Here is a 19,463-nt window from a genome sequence, read left to right as displayed (position 1 = left end):
TGCTGCCCCTGGGCATGCCCCATCGGGTGGCACACAGTCCCAGCCCTGACTCTACAGTGCAAGAGGATGCTACAGAGCAAAAGCAAATATAAATGCTTTTACCACACCTTCCTCCACTGTGGCCACCCCATGACATGCCCTGCAGAAGCTTTGAGCCACCCAACTGCCACACAGCTCTCAGCAGCCCCACTGCTGCCCTCGGCCATCCCAGCCTCTCTCCTGCTCACCTGAGGTGATGCTGCCTGGGGAGGGGAGCTGGCAGAGTGGGCTGAAGGGAGACTGCTTGGCAGCCAGGGACACTGGCTGGAGCCCATCTCCTCCCCTGGATTTTAGTCATGAGGCGTGACAAGTGGGTGAGCTACAGTCAGCCAAACAGCTCACCCAGCAGCCTCAGACAGCAAGAATGCAGGAGCAGCGTGCCTCTGCTGGGGGCTGGCCCCAGCCCCAGCCCACACAATGCTATCTTCTGCTCTAACCAGGCTGGACAGGTTTGGGAAGTCCACGTGAGAGGATGCCCTTGGGTCTTCAAGTCAATGGGTGCCAGATGTACGCAGCAGAAGGGACTAAACTTGGTGTCCTGGCCAGAAGATGAAAACCGTTAGCTCATCATTTTACTGAGGCCAGATTTCCTGCTAAATAGAGTCTGTGTTAAGGCTGGGAGACAGTCCGTGCTGCGTGGGAGTTCAGAAGGACTCTCCCTTCTGCTGCCAAAGCCCACCCGCCACCAGCAGCCAGGGCTGCAGCAGCCTGGCTGAGCTTCCGCAGGAGGGATCTGTCCCAGCTGAAAAAGGACAACAAAACCAACCCACAAAAAACCCCCCAGAAAGCAGCAAAGGGGCTTTCTGAGGAAGGGAAAGGGCAAAGGAGCTGTCAGCTGGTCTCCGACACGGTGGCATCTCCCGCTGGGCCTTGGAGGGGGCTGTGGAGTCAGTGCCAGGGTGTCCGGGACGGGAGCTGACACAATGGAAACATTCAGGCTGGTTCCTCACACGCACACAAACACACCAGACACAGCCAGGACAGAAAGGAGCTTATTTCTGGCTGATGCAGGGAGGGATTTTGTTTGCTGCTGCGTTTTGTGTTTGTGGCTTCCCGTATGGAAGTGCTTTTTCCCTTTAACCTCCACCCACGAGCCCAATGGATTTCGGGGCAGTTTTCAAAACATATGGTGCATACATCAACAACATAAAGGATGCTATATTTAACATATTACAAAGCAACCCTGCAGCCAACATTTTTAAACTAGGGCAGTGTCTGAGGGTGAAAAAATGTGGGGATTTAGGATTTTTCTATCCCAGATCACAGAAACAGCCCCGTTAAATGAGACAGAGCCAGGCTGGCAACCTGCCACCTTGCAGCAGACTGTTGCTTACATAGTCTGGTACCCACTTCTGGGAGAGCATCCACCTGCTTAGCCCATGTGTCTGCACGCTGCTGTTTCAGAAGGGCCACAGTGCTGCTGAGCCCAGCACCTCCTTGCCCTGACCCCTCGGCTCAGCCTCCAGACGATACTTGGCAGAGGTTCCTGCACGTGATGCTCTAGAAAAAAAACCCAGTTCCAAACTGTAATGCACTGAGCTAATTCCTTCCTGGTTTCTTCTGCGATCAGTTGATTCCCTGATGGGCTGAACACCTCCTGCATTACTCCACTAATCGCTCTGTGTGCAGCATCATTTATCTGGCCGACTGCAAGCGCTGCAAGGAGGAGAAATTCTTGCCTTTTGCAGGCCCAGGTTAGAAGAGCAGAGACTCCTCCATGTCATTTCTCCAGGCTGGAGCTTGTTCTCCCACTCTGCTGAGTGCAGTACACTCAGTTGTTTTATTTTAAACCATATTCAGGCTGGCATTGTAACCTGGGAGACTGCGTCACAGCCAGGGAATGAGGGGTGTTGGATTTGCTATTTTTAACTCCTTCTACTCCAGGGAGGGAACTGAAATCAAATCTCCATCCAGAGACACTGTATAGATATTAATGCAATGAAATGGGAATTCAGAGTGGAGGTGACAGCTGGCAAAGCGAGCCCTGGCGTCACAGAGGGGACAATCTCCCCATAAATAGGATGTATGGAAGGAGTATATGTTACAGAACAATCTCAGTGCCATCAGCACCTACTCTGAGAGACGGGAGGTTCAAAACCAGCTGCCCTCCAGCCAGTCCCATTCCAGAGGATGAATTACAGCTCAGGGCTGGTGACAAAACACTATCAGGAGCTTCCTTGACAGGCTCCAAATTCCTCCATCTACTCTCATATTCTGGGAAGGTGCTTTCTAAAACAACTGGGATCTCATCAGCTGTGCTCCTGGAGTGGGGGGCAACACAGCCCAGGGCTGCTGCAAAGGGCACTGCTACATCCCCTTGGAGCCCTGCTGAAGCAAACAGCCCACCAACTGTAGGGTCAAGAGAGACAAAGCATACCCCTGCAGTCAAATAATACAGACTATCCCACAAAAACTCTGCAAACTCTCTTTCAGAGAAGGGCTCAGCAGAGCCTCAGCTCTCCTGGCCCCAGAAGGGTCCCTCCAGCCAAGAGCTGTGCAGCACCGAGGGTGTTTACTGATTTTCTTAATCTGCTGTGATCCTGCTCTAATTCTGTTAAAGGTAGCAAATGGAGTCTTTAAGTGGTCATAAAAAGATTGTGCCCACCCCCCATGGAGCTCATTTCAGACACCTGGCCATGCATATGGGTGGCAGCGAGGAGAACACAGGAGGCAGCAGGGTGGTGGGGTGCAGTGAGGGACAGCGGCACATCCAGGAGATCCCCATGGTTTCAGGCAGTACAAGCACTGCAGGATGGCACAAGGCATCAGACAGGCACACTGACCCACAGGCTCCTCAGGACAGCGCTAGAAAACACCACGTCACCAGCCCCTTGCTGCCTGTGTCCATCTCACTCACCCCATCCTTGATCCCTGCAGTTAAGGTAAAAGCCTGTGGGACAGGGCATTGGTTTTGTGGGTTTTTTTTTCCCCCCCTACAAGCTGTGAAGAGCACAGCCCCTTGGCACTGCAAGGGACAACAGAAAGACACCCCAGAGGGGATGCTCCCCTACCAGCAGCACCTCTGAGCCTCGTGATGAGGGGCTGGCCAAGAGCAGTATCAAGTGTCCCATGGCATCATCTGAGGCCTCTCTGCAAGCTACTGCCTCAATCCTAGCAGAGGTGAAAGGTGGGTTCAAAGGAAGGGAACTCCCTTCCTGCCACGCAGGGATGCACTAAGGAGTCCCCAGGACACAGCCAGGCTGGAGCAGTCATGGGCCACTCTGGTGCAGAGCTGCAGTGGGACTCTTGGCATCCTGCAGCTGCAAGCCCTGCCCTGGCTGTCTCCTGGCACACACAGGCATGTGTGGCCAGCCTCACCACAGCCTGGGTCCATCCTGCTGCCCGGGAGAGGCAGATGCTCCTTGGAGCTCTGCAAGGGCTCCAAGAGCTCCTGAACAGGCTGATGAGGTCTCCACCTGGTCTCACCCAAAGCTGTTAGCCTTTAGCTTCTGCCACGAGTCGGTTTCAGTTGGACAGAAACTGAGCTGTCAATATTAAAAGACAGCAGTTTTTGTTCTTCTTACCATCTGCATGTTTGTGTATTTCCCCTACCACCGTAATTAGCAGGCTGGGCTCCAGCCAGGCTCAGGAGGAGATCTTGGTAGATGTCTTCCCAACAATTTGAACAGCTTCATTTCTTTTGTGGCTCCCCTAGTGCAGTCACCATCACCGAGACCATCACAGCCCAAGCTGTCACTCAGTGCCCCGGGAGCAGGCACAGTGAGGCTGTGCTCCAAAAAGCAGCTGCAGGGACCAGCACCTGAGCAGCCAAGTGAGGGCTGAAGCCCCAGACCACGAAGGGCAGTGGGAGGTTTGCTGTGCCAGGTCCCCCACCATGGGTCGGCATCACCAGCACCCGCGGAGCTCTGCCACGATGAGCCCGGCTCTCTGCCCACTCTGGGGTGCACAGCCCTGTGTCCTGTTCACAAAAACACCAAGAATAAGTCACCATGGCCTTGACAACAAACAGCCCAGCATCTCCCTGCAGCTCGGAGGGAAGCTGGCAGCACCACATCCTGCCAGCCCAGGGCCAGCCACCTCCTCCCTTGCTTCATCCCCCTCACCCATCCGCTGCCCCAAGGGTGCTCAGGCCTCAACCAAGCCCAACGAGACCTGAGTCTCCATCCCAGGCTGGTGCTGCTGAAAGCTTCTGCGTGGGTTTCAGCAACCGTCCCTCTCTCCCCCAGCCCTCCCCACGCAGCCCCATGCCCGCACACCTCGGGCAAGCCCACGCTGCCCCAGCTGCTCAGCCTCCTCCTGCCCTCACTGCCAGCCCCAAGAACAGCCCAGGCAGGGCCATGCAGAGGGGTGTTTGCCAAGCACTTGTGTGTGAGCAGCCCTGGCAGCGGGAAGCTGGGATGTGCCGGGCTCTCCACGCGGGACCACAGGAGAGGAGTGTTGTGTTACCGCAACCGCTCCGCCTTGCCAAACCATATTCTGGAGTCGGGCTGTCTGATAAACAGACTTGAGCTTGCACATACACAGACAGCTGCCTGAGGCAAACAGCAGGACAGAAATGTACAAGCAAATCTGGCAACTTGATGTGAATCAAATGTGCATCTAATTGAGATTCATGGGGGGGGTTGCAATAGCAATTGATTATCAAAATCAGATTATTTATGGGGGTTTAGCAACTATACAGGAGATTAATGTTGTTCCCAGAATAAATCCTCAGTAAATGTATGTTTCCTTAGTAATCAGCTAATAACATGTCATCCTAATTGTCTCATGAAAGGGGCACAGAAGCTCTGAAAAGATACATTGTTGTCTGCAAATCAGCACCACCAGGCCACAAGCCACACTCTGCCTCCAAACCACAGCTCCCCTTGTGTCCTCCAACATCAGACCATGGCCAGGGGAAGCATCCAAGGCTCCACTGCCAGCACCAGACCTCCACATCATGGGCAAAGACTGGTCTTAGGATCAGACAACACTTTGCCTCAAGACAGAGAGATTTACACCTCGGGGCCCTGAGCCTAGCCAAGGCAAGAGCAAGTCACTGCAGTCACTTGCATGGCAACTGGTGACGACAGCAAGAGGAGAGATAGCATTGCTCCTAGGATGGGAAAAGGAAGCTTATTTCCAAGAGCAAGAGGAAAGGTGCACATGTCCTGCAAGGGGGTACAATCCCCTGTTTACACAGTTGTATACTCCTCTCTGCTGGTGGTGCCTCATTCAGTCTAAAGAGACTGCACATGCTGCAGCAGCTCCTCTTGTTGCCTTAAGTACTACTCACTCACTAAAAGAAATAACAAAAATTGATTGAGGATTAAGAGTTTTGGCAGCAAGAGGTGACTAAATCTGTGCCATGTGGCCAGGCCTGCCAGTTCCTGCCCCAGGCTGTGCAGCACAAGGAGCTGCACAGCTCCCTCCTGAGCTGATGACAGCCATCCCAAGTCCTCTACCCTCTCTCCAGACACCAGGATGTGTCACAGGAATGTCTCCCCAGACCTCCATCCCTGGGAGGAGGCAGTAGCTTTGAGGGGCAGGAGGGTGCCCTGCCACTCCTCGTGGCCAGGGCAAGCACAGGACCACTGCTTCGGGATGCAGAGATGCTCTGGCAGTCACCATGGCAACCCCGGTACACAGCCAGGGCGAATAAAGCTGACAGGAGAGAAACAGACAAAAAGCAAAGAGAAGAAAGGAGGCAGGGGAAGCAAAAGGAGAAAGAGAAGGAAAGGCAAGCCACCTGAAGTCATGGAGCAAAGGCTGCAGCAGGAGGGAGTGATGGGGTGGGAAGTCACAGGTCTTGTGAAAGAGGAAGAGTTGCCTTTAGGCTGCTCACCTTGGGATGACCTTCAGCAAGGTGGGCCAGGGTGTGCACTGAGTGCATCACCAAGGTATTGTCTGTCAGCCCTTCTGCCACTGTCCCAGCAAAGGGTCCCTCCAGAACACGGTGTGTGTGCCTTGGCAGCTCCCAGGACAACAGCCTGAGCTGTGGGCTATCTCACTGCAACAAGGGCCAGGAGGCTGCAAGGAGCCCTCCCCATGCCCTGAGGCAGCTTTCAGCTCCCAAACTGAAGAGTGCCTTAAGGTGATGGACAGATGGGTGTCTAGGGGCAGGTTACTCAGCACCTGCCTTCTGCTGCTAGTACAGATGGATGGACCCAGCTTTTGGGTCACAGCACATGACACACAGCACATCACCTCAGGGCTGCCCGCGTTTCCTCTCCACACTGCACCACAGGGGTGTAGGTCCTTTTCTCAGCCCTGCTGTGCCACCTCCTTATCCTGCTACTTCCTAAGCACAGCAGGCCTGCCTGCATCCCAAGCCTCCAAGAAGAAAGGCCAGACTAACAAGACCCTTCAGCTGACTACAGGACCCTTCAGAGCAACAGTCAGTCCTGACCCACAAAGCTGAGCTCCCTCCATGTCCAGAGGCAGTGGGGTACAAAGGATGCTTTGTTGCATGGCTTGGAACTCACCTGAACCCCCAATCCAAGGTCAGCGAACAGAGATGCAGCCATAAATACATTGATGTAAGCCCCTGTACTGCAGTAACACAAGCTGTGCCCACTGCCAAAGCATGTTCTGCTCTCGCTTCTCCATCCCACCTCATGAAAGGCAGAGAGTTTAAAAACAGACATCAAGGTTTGGGTCAAAAAGCAGCAACTACAACCTCTCTCAGTCAGAATGGAAAATAACATCCCACTTGGCTGTTTATTCTAATGAAAGAACAAATCCCAGAGGGAAGCTCCCCCTGTGCTGAGCTGCCCTCACGATGGCTGAACCGTAAACACAGAAACAGGCTCTTGCAGGCAGACACTGAGGGCTGGGATGGTGCCTCAGTCCACTGAGCGTGGGGATGAGAGGAGGGACCTGTGGAGCAGGAGGTGGTCAGCAGGGCTAGGTGTGCATGAAAGCCTGGGAGGGACAGCAGAGAAAACTCCTGGGAAAGGCACTGGGGGAAACAGCTTGGCCATTTTAGCAAAGAGAAGATGGGAGAAGCCACTGAAGTAACCAGCACGGATGCTATAGGATGAGCTGGAGCAGGGCAGCAGGCAATAGGCACCCCAAAACTGCTGCTGTGGGAGAGGAGCTGTCTCAGCAAGTAAAAGCACACCTCTGCACCAGTGCTCACATAGCACAACACTAAGGGGGCTTCAGATCCCCCCAGCCACAGCCAGGGCCCTCGCTGGCAGGACATGGGGCAGTCCAGCCATGGGGCCAAGAGGTGCCAAGCAGGGCTGGGTGCTGGGCAAGGACAAGGCAGGCTGGGGACAGCAGAGGACACAGTAGGACGAGGCATATCTAGAACAATAAACTCTCCTGAGTCTGTGAGGTGTTTGGACACAGATATCATCCTCTCCCCTCCTCCTTCCCTCACTTGAGCTCTGTGTACGCCCAGAAACCCGACTTCAAAAGGAGGGGGAAGCTGCCTGCATGGGGAGCAGCAGACACACAGCATGGCTGTCTCCTGCTAAAAGCCTTTTGTGTCTGTCTTCAGGGCCAAGGGAAGAACAGCCATCAGCTATCAGGCTGGCTATCAGGCAAACAGGCCAAGCCCTGGCATCGGGTCCTGCTGCCCAGTAGCCCCCAACACTGACCAGTCAGGGAGATTTAACCCTCCCTCCTGGACAGGGTGGGTTTAGCCCTCCCCATCCCACCTCCTTGCTATATATACACGTAAATAAATCCATCTGTGTACACTAAGCACCAGAGATCCTCTTAACCCTCCACGCTCCTCACTCCAGAGTCAGGGCTAAGCACTGCTGCCCGTGCCTTAGGCACAGGAATTGGGGCATTCTCCAGCAACAAAGCCATTGATGCAGCTCAGCTCACCCGTGCTGAGGTCACAGCTCCCTTCCCTGCTGAGATGTCCGTCCCCAGCCAAAGCAACAGCCTGTCCCCAACAGCCTCTGGAAACCACGTCTCCCAGCTCCTCATTAGCGACAATTAACAGGCAATCAACAGGCCCAGCACAGAGCTGGCACTTTCGAGGGAACAAGTCCCCTTTCAACAGGGGAAAATGAACATGTGCTTTGTGGTGCATGCTTTTGGCTCAATTGTGCCACAACCTGCCTGCCAAGGAACAGAATACTTTCCCTTTATGCCACCTGATCAGCAGAGCAGGGAGCGAGGCCTGAGGCAGCAGTAGACCACCTCTCTAGCTAACCCCTGCTCTGCCACACACCCACAGATGCCCCAACAGCAGCCCAAAGGGCAGGCAAGGTGGGCACAGGGTATGGGGGTGCTCCCTGCCTTGGGGAGGGTAACGGGCACTTCCCAGCAAGGACTGTGCTGCTGGCTCGGAACAACCTGCTACTCCTCCAGATGTTATTTGAGACCAGGTGAGAAGCTCCTCAGAATCAGCAGAGGCCAGCCATGAACCTCTTCACCCTCCCCATACCCAGGGCTGCCCCAGGGTTTGGTGAACGAGGTAGGTAGAGACCTCAGCACACACACAGGATGGCTGGGCTTGGGCTTCAGCTCCCATGTTGGGGGTGAAAAAAAGAGCAAGCAGCTATGGGCTCGAGAAATACAGAAAGATCATTGCAGAGAGGAGCAGCAACCCTTTGCAAGAGGCCAGCACAAGGGCCAGACAGCACATGCTGTCCAGTTTTGGCATTCCCCAGCCTGGAGCAGGGCAGAGCTAACCCATCACCAGCCTCTGCCTCCCTGGGTGTTTATCTGCTGATGAGGAGGGGAAAAAAAAAGGCAAGAAAATAAGAGGACATGACAGGCTGGCAAGTTTGACAGAGGACTCTTGTTAGAAGCATTTTTTCCCTGTAGTTGGAGTGGGGGCAAAGCCAAGGAATGCTTCCCAGCAGTCTGCACCCAGCGAGCGTGGCTGCACACAGCTTCCATCGCCAGGGGCACAGCAGGGGTGGGCAGCAGGAGCTGAGGGGTCTGAGAGGATAGAGACAGCAGTGCTGATTGCATCTGCCACACCATGAGCTCCATCCTTAGCTCCCAGGATGGGAAGCTCCTGTTGCCTCTCTAGCACAAGGAGTGCACTGGACCCTGCACTGTGCCTGAGCTTGGGGTGCTTGCCCCCAAGGCTGCGAGCGTACAGTGGCTTGGGCTGCCAGGTGTTTGTGGCCACGGCTCTGGGCCAGCATGGGTGCAAGCCTGCAGCTCAGCTGGGGCCTGGCAACGTGGGCATCAGCAGTGGCCACAGCAGGGTCTCTCCAGGGGAAGGAGAGGAAGGATCTGGCAGATCTCTGAGCTGACTAAGAGCTCTGAGTGCCCAGTGGCTCTGCTGTACCAAGCGCAAGCCAAAGCAATTAGCATTTCTTGGAGACACTCTGTGTAATCTTCCCTGAGTGATGGGGAGAGCTGCCACAAGCATAGAGAAGGGCCTGGAGCCGCTTCCCAGGACTGAGGAGACACTGTGCTGGCAGTGATGAGGAGGCAGTGTGGGGCTGGCCCTCTGAAGAGACCTCCAGCCAGGAGCTCTGGGCTCACAGCCCCAGCTAGGCACTGGGGAGCTGCACCCTCACTCAGCCACAGCCCCAGAGCCACCATCACCAGGTGCTTGCCTCCAGCTGCTGCAAGCCAGAGAGGCAGCTCAACATCTTGGAGCACAGCCCAGGTGGGAAAGGCCACCTTGGGAAAAACCAACCTCATCCATCAGCTCCTAGGTGTCAGCTTGAGCCTCGAGGCGGGCAAGGAGCACAGATGAGCCTGGAGCTGTTTGGGGAATCACACGAGAGCAGCAGCAGGCAGCCCAGGCCAGCCAGCCAAGAGTCATGGATTATTTTTAACAGCTACTTGTAGAATGCAGTGAGAGCCCACAGCAGAGACAGCCCGAGCTGATGCTCACCCCATCCCTCTCCCCCAGCACGTGCAAGCAACATATCTCCCAGCCCAGCTTTTTATAGGGTTTCCCATTCCTGCTGGGCATGCAGCTCAGTATGACCACACCACCCCCTCCCTCAGTAATCACTCACATGCCGTTCACTAAAGTCTTTCCATTCCCTCTCTAGCTGTTTCCTATTCTCCCCTTATTAGGGATCCACCTACCTATCCATCTTCTCATCCTCTCCCCCTCTGTGGCTATTTTTAAAATGCCATAAAAGCTTTCAACTGGTAGCACCTGCAGGGATGTGAGGGATTTTATATGTAACCCATCACGAGCCATCAGCACCACATAACTCACCATGCAGCCAGGGACTTTTTTTTGTTCCAAGGCAGGGGAGGGGAGGATATCCAGGCTCAATGCCTCAGCTCTCCATGGCCAGCTCACCCAGGCACCTCCCATCCCTGGATAAGGTCTGACTCGCTCCTCTCCCAAAGGGGCAGCTGGGCCAGATGGTGGGACAACAGTGCAAGTCCTCTCCTGTAGCATTGGTGGGTGTATGAAGGGATTGCTTGAGGAGCATCCAGCTTTGTGCTCTAGCATCTGCCACCACATGAAGGAAGGTTTAACTGCTGAGAAGATGCCTATACTCCTTCTTTCCTTCCTCTCTGTATGCCCGTGCAAGCTACCACACTGCTTGGTTCCCATGCTGGTCAAGAGGCATGTTGGTGCTGCCAGCAAAAGTCTCCCCAAAGGCACAGCCTGCCCCAAGAACTGAAGCTCTGGAGACAGCCTGGATAGGAAAGACCAAGGTTCTCCTTATCAACCCCAACTTCCAGCCTGGATGGAGGGTGTGAAGCAGCATGTGGGGACCACACAGGCACTGCACCAGCATCACAAAGCCCTCTCTGATCTGCTTAGTCCCTACAGAAGGGCTGCCTTCCCCTTCCCTCACAAAGGTCTGACCAGAGCCCTGGCACACATACCCAAGCCCCCTTGCCCGGGCCCATTCCTGCCACCTGCACCCCAGCACGACTTGGCAGGAACCTGAGGCGGGTTGCTAAATCTTTGCAGGCAGGGAGGGCTCCCTGGTGCCAGCTGCCTGGTGCCAGCTGGGATTAGGCCCTGCATAGCCTGAGAGGTGTCCCAGGCCGTGCTAATGCGCTGACACGCTCCCAGAGCTGGCGGGAGCCCTTCACACCACGGGCTTGCTGCAGCTGCCACAGAAGCAGCAGCACCCCAGGAGCCCAGCCTGGGCACAGCCCTCTCAGACAGTGCTTGGGTGACGCAGCTATTTATAGCACAGAGGAGGTTAGAGGGAGCTCATCTTACCTCCTTCCACCTTCTTCATCCTCTGAGCACCAGGAGCTGATGCAGAAGGTGCCGAGGTGGAGGGGGCTGTGGGGTGATGGGGAGGGACACCCCACAGCCCCTGGCGTGGCACAGGGAGGGAGAGGTTTGCAGGGACCAGCGCTGTGCTGTGATCTGAGTGCAGAGGAGAGGCTCGGTGAGCACAGAGCGAGCTGGGGAAGCCTATACTCTATCATACTCTGAGGACTGCTGCAACATGAGCAGAGAGAAGGAAAATCCGGAGCAGAGCTGCCTGCTGGGCTGGCAGAAGCTGGCACCAAGCCTCACAGCATGCTGCCTGGACCTGGCTCCCGCCCTGCACAGAAAGCTGCCCTACATGAGCTGCATTTGAGCTGGGTGCTGAGGGCAAGTGGGGTCTGCACCACCCTGGGGGAGGCTCTGCCTGCCCCAGCCACTGTTTCTTTGATCTATGACCTTTCCATGCCTTTGCTGTACTGGGCACTCAGCACCTGACCGTTGATCTCCAGTTTGCAGGGCAAGCACAAACCTTGGGCATGTGCTGCAAGACCCTTCCTGGAAGACTAGAGACCTAGTAACTGCTGTAGTCACACACAGGCACCCTGGCTGATGCAGACCTTGCAGCCACACCAGCCTCCTGAGAAAGCCACTCACCAGCCCAGCTGGGCACTGCTGTGGCCAAGCCAGATAGAAGTTGTTTTACCAGAGATGAGAACTCAGTGTTTCAGGGCAGCAGCAACCTACAGACAAGCCTTGATCCTGCCCTGCCTCATGGCCAAAGCAAGGAAGCCTCTTCTTTCAGAGATGGGCTGCCAGGGGGAGGCAGCTACCCCCTCTCCCAGCTCTGGGGCTTTGATGGGCTGCAGCTCCTAATGTGCAACAGAAAAGGCTTTCAGACACAACTTCCTTCCCTCCTCTTCTTAAGGTTTTAAGAGTGAAAAGTTCTTGACCAGGTAGTGAGACACAGCCACCACGAGCTGGTCACCCTACTGGGACCCTGCTTGCCTCTGCTGAGAACCTGGGCTGGGGAGCAGCTGCGACTGGGAGATCCCCACCACAGCACTCGACATGTCCCAGCAAGTGCTGCTGAGCCACAGAACATCCCACTCAGGCCCTCAGCTGCTTTAAAAATAGCTCTCTTTCACAAGCAAGTGCCCCAGGCTGGGTAGTCCTCCCTGGGATGCCTCAGTGCAAAGGGGTTCCCAAGGCTGCTGGGGAGTGGGTGCCAGGAGAAAAGCAGACAGATCTTCAGGGTCAGCTAGTACAAAACACAGGTGCTGGGAAGGACAGGCAGGGCCTCACTATGTGCCTTCATGAGTGAGATCCTGCCAGCATGTTTGTGAGGGGTGCTGTGTATCCAGAGGCAGACTGCAGCCTGGCTGCGTGTATTTGGGGAAGTGTCATAGAATTCACCGCTGTGAGAACAGCTCAAACCTTGAAGCTTTAATTCAGATTGCAATGGACTCTGAGGCTGAGGAAGAGTTCTAGGGCTGGCACTGCACCAGCAAAGCCTTTCTTGCCCCACAGCACTCTGGTGCTCTCCAGAGTGTGCCACTTGTTGCAAAGAAGAAACACAGAAGCCAACAGGATGGCTTCAAACCCTCAAGCACATGCTCCTCTCTCCTCCTGTCCTGTTCCTTAGAGAAACCTTCCCTCCAAGGACTCTTTCAGTTGTGCAAGTCTCAAACGTGATGAGTCAAAATGGAAGTGGAGCAAAATGTCTGTGAACAGAAAAACATGTGATGCTTGGGGCTCAGAGGACCTTGTCTGAGAGGGTAAGAAGAAAGGAAGGTCACACAGGCTGCATAAGGAAACCATGGCACCAGCTCCGTGTTCTTTCAGGCTGCCGCCCGAGGCAGTGCAGAAGGCCAGAGCTTATGGCTCATACTGCTAAAGCATTCAAAGACTATAACCAAAATGAAGCCTGCATGTATAAACTATGGCCCACCAAAAACATGAGCCCTCATCAAACAAATGGGAGCTGTACATGCAAGTCTGCTGCCATGATAGATCAGTCTGGTGGTGGTAAGCTTCAGACAGACCCTTTCTAGGAAGCAAAGTATGTTCCATCAGGACTGAGCATCGGTGCACTCCAGCTCTTCTACTTCCCCACAGTGATTTACTGAGCCTACAGACTCGAGAGGCAGAGATGCTGGGCACAGGAGGGTCTGGACCAGCCTAGGTATCCTCCAGGCAAGAATCACCTTCCCTGCTGCATGCTGCCAGTCACACTGCCACACTTGCCCTGAGCTGCTCACAAACTTCCTGGACCTGAACCATCCAGACTTGGGCTCTGCCTTCCCTTTGGTTACTCCCTACTTTCATCCTGCAAAGCTCTCTCCTTGCCTCATCACTCTCCACCTGAGTCCTTGCCATCACCCATCTACCCCCAGGATGCTTTCTGGAGGTGCTGCAGTGCTCATAACTGAGAGGCACTGATGTATTTAGTCTAAAAATATCTAATTAGATGTTCCAACCATTTCATTATGGCACCATCACGCTAGGACTGCAGGGTCTGGCAGGAACTTGGTGCGTTTGCCTTCTCCCCTTTGCAGCTCTGCAGAGAGTAAAGGCAGCACCATGTTGCCTCCTTGCTGATAACAGGACAGTCAGTCATTAGCCCAGCCTGCTGGCATCACAAATACAATTATCTGCCTAAACCAATTGTCACTTGGTCATTAGAAGGCTTGCTATTTATTTTACAAGAGCAAGGTAGGCCCTTGAAATAATTCAATTGCTTCCATTGCGTGCACTTCATTGGCCTGCAGGGCCACTTTCCATGGCTTCTGTGCTTCCAAGGGCAAGCTGCCAAGAGAGACAGTTTGCAGGAGAGCCTGAAGGAAGCTTGGTGAGAGCACACAGTCCACCAGCCTGAGGACAGACAGAAGCTGCCTGGGCTCTGAATTTTCTGGCACCAAAGTGAATACAACGGATGATTTCCCTTTGCTATTCTGCCCAGAAGAACAGAGGGGACAATTTATATCGGGTTGGTTGTGGCAGAGTCAGGCTTGGGTGCTAATTGAGAAGGCCAAGATGTGGGTAGAGAGCCTAGAGCTTTCCTTGGTGCCCAAATTCTGCAGAACACAGTGCTAGAGCCCTCCTTGGAGAAACACGGATGCTAGGTAACGTTCATGGCTGGGTTTGAAGACAACATACTAGGAAGTCAACTTTTCATCTCTTGCAAGACTGTCTTGCCTGTGTCTCTCCTTTCTCCCCATGTCCAACCTGCACACATGCCTTGTCCTCTGAGTCTGCTCAGAGGAGGAGGGAAGGAATTATGTGTGAAACCCACTCCTGCTGCACATCAGGAGCTGCAGCCCATCCAAAGCTGTGCTTTGTCCTCAGTTCACTGCACATCTGTGGCAAAGACAAAGGGAACCTATGTTGACCAGTAACCACAAGGTCTATGAATGAAAAAGCTCATCTGTACCCTTACCCTCCAGGCCTGGTGTCACCCCTGCAAAAACTAGAGCCTCCTTCCAGAGAAGACACTAATGCTGCTTGGGACACTGACAGGCTGATCCCTCCAGGATCACTGCACCTCTGAACACAGGAGAAACACCATGACACCCTCAGAAGGTCCTACCCCACTGGGTGGAGAGGGCTTGTGAATCATCCAGCCTAATGAGCTGTACAGAGCAGAGCTGGAGCTCCCAGAGATGGGCGGCACCATGGGATTCCTCTTTAATTACATGGGGACTTAATAGAGTTTGCTGGTAAACACCTTGTAACCACATGTGCTTGGAGATTACTGGGTAATTATGCTTAGTGGATCACCATGTAACAGGGAACACAACTTAGGAAAGACAAAAATAACCAAGTGAACATGCTGCATTCATCAATATCTGTCACAAAGCCTTCCTGCCCAAATGCTTAGCTGGCCAGCCTTTCCTCATGTCTCCTTCCCTGACTTTCTGGGACTAGGGATGCCTCTGAGCAGGCATTTGAGAGGTGCCAGGGGTTGGGATGGTCTGGGAAAGCTTTCCACTTTGCATACCAAACCGTCTGCAAGAGCTCCCCATGCTCCAAGAGGCCAGCAGCTGCTCAGAAGCGGATGGGGAATAGGTGGCAATGGTTCCCCTCACCCTGAATTCACTTGCCATGGTGACAGATCCTGGTCTCCCTCTTCAGGCTGCATGTTGGAGACAGCAGGGAGCCTGGAAGAGCTCCAGTTTGTGAGCCAGTTTCAATCACCTGTTGCAACACAAATCCCATTCGTGCCAAACCTGGTTTGACCCAGGAGTTCCCTGGGGTTTCATCTCCCCCAGGAGTTGTGTTTGCTCAGACTCCAGCAGCCCACAACAACAAGGGGCACTTTGGTCATGGCAAGACCAGTGCCATGACTTCCAGTAGCCCTCCTTCTGCCCCGACAGAGCTGGGCCAAAAGAGACAGTGCACAAATGCCATCTCATGTAGGTCCCACCAGGCTGGCTCTTACTCACAGGCTGTGCTCATTGCATGGGCCCACAGCACCCAAACCTGATGGCTCACTTCAAAGCAGCAGAAGGGATTATTCACACTTATTTCAGAGAGTCTTAAATCCCTGGGGCAGTTGAAGAGCTTTAACCCTTTGCCTTTTAATGAGCACAGACACAGTGTTGGTCACATGAAGCTTGCTGCACCACGCCAGTTTGAGGGAGAGGTTGAGCTCACATTTCAGTGGGTGATTTTAAGGGATGTTCTCTTGGACAAAGGTTTGTACTACAGGATCCAGCTTCAACAGAAAAGCAGAGCAACACTGATAGACCTGTTTACAAATGTATGAATCCATTTGCAACCAATTAGGAGTGCTAATCATAGTGGGAGGTATAAATAGCACAGCTAATGTAAATATCAACACCATGCCCTCCCAATACTCCCCATGCATCTGGTGAGACCAGGAGGAGAAGCCACCTTCCTGGCCAGCACAACCCCTGCACCCTCAAAGCCACCTGGTCTGCTCTGCAGCCTCAGGATATGAGTTTATACCCATGAGCAAATGCATTTTCCTCTTCCTCTTAAAAGCAAGATTTCCATATGGCTTTGCCTTCCCTGCATCATGGGAGTGACGATGACATGGAGACTCCAACTTCGGGACCCACACAAGCAACCCCCTGTCCCCTCAGTAAAGGCAGGTGAGAGTCCTGTGTGCTGTGCATGGATCATCTTCAGATGTTTTGCATACTAAGGTGGCTTGAGGCCAGCAGTGGCCCACAGCCTCAGCTTTCCTGCCTCACATCAGCTTCAGACAGAACACAAACATTGCCAAAATACACCAGGTGGAAAGGAGTGGTGGGAATTCACAGATCAGATAGTGGTATTTTATCCTCATCTGGGCATCTCATTGACTTGATGGCTTCATCATCCATCCTCCTCTTCTGTGTCCCACTCCTCAGATCTGCACAGGTAGAGTCCTGCACACCAGGGCAGAGACCAGACCAGGGCTGCTGGAGCGCAGGCAAGCCTGCCAGCTGGGTGCCAGCACATTCCAGCTCCACCCCACTCCAGGGGCTGGGATAAAAAAAAACAACCAACCAAAAACCCAAAGCAGAGAGCAGCAGAGTTGGCCATACCTGGGAGGCAGAGCTGCAAGCAGAGCTGGGAAGCCTTTAACCAACAAGTGGCACTGCACTTCCCTAGCAAGGGGCTGCAAAAACCATTGCAGGTCACTGGCAGGTAGCAGCAGTGGGGTGAAATAGAGATGGCACAGAAGGCACTGACACAAGGTGACTGGGCTCCCTTTTTGCTTTGCAGGCACACAGACCTGAGGGAAACAGGCTGGGTGGGAATCACAGAGCTGGGGGAGGCAGCAGCAAGAGGGTAGACACAGTTTTTGGCAACATTCACACCAGTCACAGAACATGCTGAGGATAGAGACAACATTGCTCACAGAACCAGCATTTGGGCATGGCAAGCCCTGCTTGGGGTTGCAATGGGAAGCTTTGCAGGGTTTGCACAGCTCTTGTACCCAGAGGGACCATAAGTCACCCAAAAGTAATCAGCCCATAGCACAGGAAGATGCCAAAAGTTCCCAAACCTTTACTTAAGCCCTTGTGTACTTAGAGGCAACAGCAATATTTGGGCACAGATTGCAAAACCATCCAAAGGGCTGGGCAAAAGCCATGTTAGCTGCCTGCTGCTGGCAAATGCAGAAGCTGAGGCATGGCCAAGTGATGTGCCTGAGGTCACAGAGCAAGGCAGTGGCAGAAGGAGCAGCACCTCCCAAGAGGCTCCCAGCTCTGTGCTTGCTGCCTGCCCCACGGCCTCCTCCCGTGAGTCACGGCAGAGCAACAGGCGGGCAGCACGTTTCTGCTGGCACCTCTCTCTGCATGGGGGAGGATCCAGGGAAGGAGTTTTGCAGCACAATCAGATAGATAGAACACACCAGTACTGTAAACAGCCCTTATCAAGGTGGAAAGGAATCCCAACAGGAATCAACATGCACTTGTCAAAATCAGGTTACAGGAAGCTTAACAGTCTCACCTGACTGCTGCGGTCACTGACCCCAGCGAGCACCGTGTGCCATCCCAGCCCTGAGCTCATCACCCAGCAAGGCAGAGGGAGAGCCCTTTGTTATCAGGCATCCAGATGGCTCAGAAAGAATCAGTCCCTATTGTTTCCTACCTGGGCACTGCCAGCCTCACTCCCTCAGGAAGGGGGCTAGCTCCTGTCCCAGGTGTGGCTCCTGCAGAGGACACCCAGAAAGTTCTCACCTCTGACACAGCCCAACAGAGCTGGAATCGCCTGTTCTGTTGCCTTGCAGCGTGCCAAGGCATTTTTCACGGTGTTTTGCTTGGGAACCACCCCAAGCTCTCAGATTGAGAAACCTCAACACACCAATGCAATGGAGAAGTCACTGCTCTGTTGCTGTCTGCGTGGGGGAGTCCTGCCTTGGCAAAGCCTGGAGGACCTGCAGGAGGGAGAGCACCTTCCCTGGGCTGGTTATCCCAGGGGGAAGACCCTCAGGTGGCCATCTGCATCAAGTCCTTTGGCTGGGAGGTCAGTGTTTTTTAAAGCAATGGATCAAACCTGTGCTAGTGGGGTGGGTACAGCTGTCACACATCATATCAGTGAGGGAAAAAAAGAGACTGATTGTGACTCGATCAGACCTGATCAATCCTTCCAGACTTTGCAACAAGGACACAAAAGCAGAAGTAACCAGACTAGTAGTGGGTGCCAGTTCTCATCTTATGCAGCACATTTCCAAGCCCTGCTTCTTTAGAAATTCATAGTGCATGAGTGCCTCTGTCCCTGCTCTCTCACACACAATAGAAGACACCCACATCCCCAGATGGTACTTGATTTTCAGTATTGCACCTGTGCTTTGCTCAGGTCCCTGGTTTCTGGGTCTCTCCCTGCTCCTCCTCCACGTTGGCTGTTCCCTGCTATGTTCATTTATACATCGGCAGTGGCATCAGCAAGTGAGCCTGCTGCCTGTCAGAGGGCTCCCTCTCACCATGTTGCATATAGACATTTAAGCCCATGATCTGCCCTCCAAACCCCAGAAATACGAGCCAAGGAAAGTACTCAGAGGAGATAAGCACTGGGGCTTAGCCCAGACTAGACAAGGGCCAGCAAAGCCAGAGCCTGTCAGAAACGAAAAGGCAGGCAGGAAAATGTTAAGACATCCCCCCCATTAGGCTTGTCAGCCCTGCCGTGACATTTTCTTTCCAGTTCCTCGCAGCCAGATCAGTGCGATACCAGCCCCACTCCCAAGCAAAGGCAAGGGAAAGCCGTACTTACTGCTAGTGCTCATCTTGCGGGTCCTCCTCTGTCCTTCTCATTCAACAAAAGGGGGGCAAAGATGCTCTTTAAATCCTTTTTCTTCCGTCCCCCCCTCACGTCAGCGGGAGGAGGGAGCTTCTCTCCTCCCTAGGAGAAATGTCTCTGTGCGATCCGCCGGCTAACGCATCCCAGGGCAGCTCCGCCGCCCAGCCCGCCGCGCTCCCCTGCCGCCGCTCCGGCTCCCGAGCCGCCGGACGCCAAGGTCACGGCTGCCGGCGGCTGGGCGGGGGGCGAGGCGGGAAGGGGGCGCCCGGGACCGGCCCGGGGGGAGCCGCAGGGTCCCGGGCGAGGCGCTGCCATACACTGCGGAGCGCGGCCGCGGCCGCTGCTCTTATAGCGGGTGTGGAGGCGCGGCGGGGCCCGCGCTGTGCCGCGCAGCGCCCGCCCCGCTCCGCCCCGCTCCGCTCCGCCCCGGCGGCTCAGCCCGCGGCCCACAGCGCCGGGCGGGGCGGCAGCGAGGGGCACGGCTCCGGCCCGAGCCCCGGCCCGAGCCCCGGGGGGCGGCTGCGGGATGCGCCGCTCCGGCACCGCAGCCATCTGCCGGGCACCGCCTGCCTGCAGTCCTACCTGCTGCCCTACCTGCTGCCCA

At 54.6% G+C, this 19,463-nt stretch overlaps 1 protein-coding gene across 1 annotated transcript in view; it reads right to left on the bottom strand.

Annotated features, from left to right (window-relative positions):
• ABLIM3 (actin binding LIM protein family member 3) overlaps window positions 1-19,029 on the bottom strand; it is a 53,844-nt gene extending 34,815 nt beyond the window's left edge. The window contains exon 1 of the mRNA XM_062002128.1: window positions 18,833-19,029. Within this exon, the coding sequence (XP_061858112.1) occupies window positions 18,833-18,845 (13 nt within the window). The 5' untranslated portion in view covers window positions 18,846-19,029. The remainder of the gene's footprint in view (window positions 1-18,832) is intronic.
• Window positions 19,030-19,463: the final 434 nt, after the last annotated feature.

This window comes from Colius striatus, chromosome 9 (assembly GCF_028858725.1).
Source record: "Colius striatus isolate bColStr4 chromosome 9, bColStr4.1.hap1, whole genome shotgun sequence".
NCBI lineage: Eukaryota > Metazoa > Chordata > Aves > Coliiformes > Coliidae > Colius > Colius striatus.
This window is presented reverse-complemented; position numbering and strand designations above follow the sequence as displayed.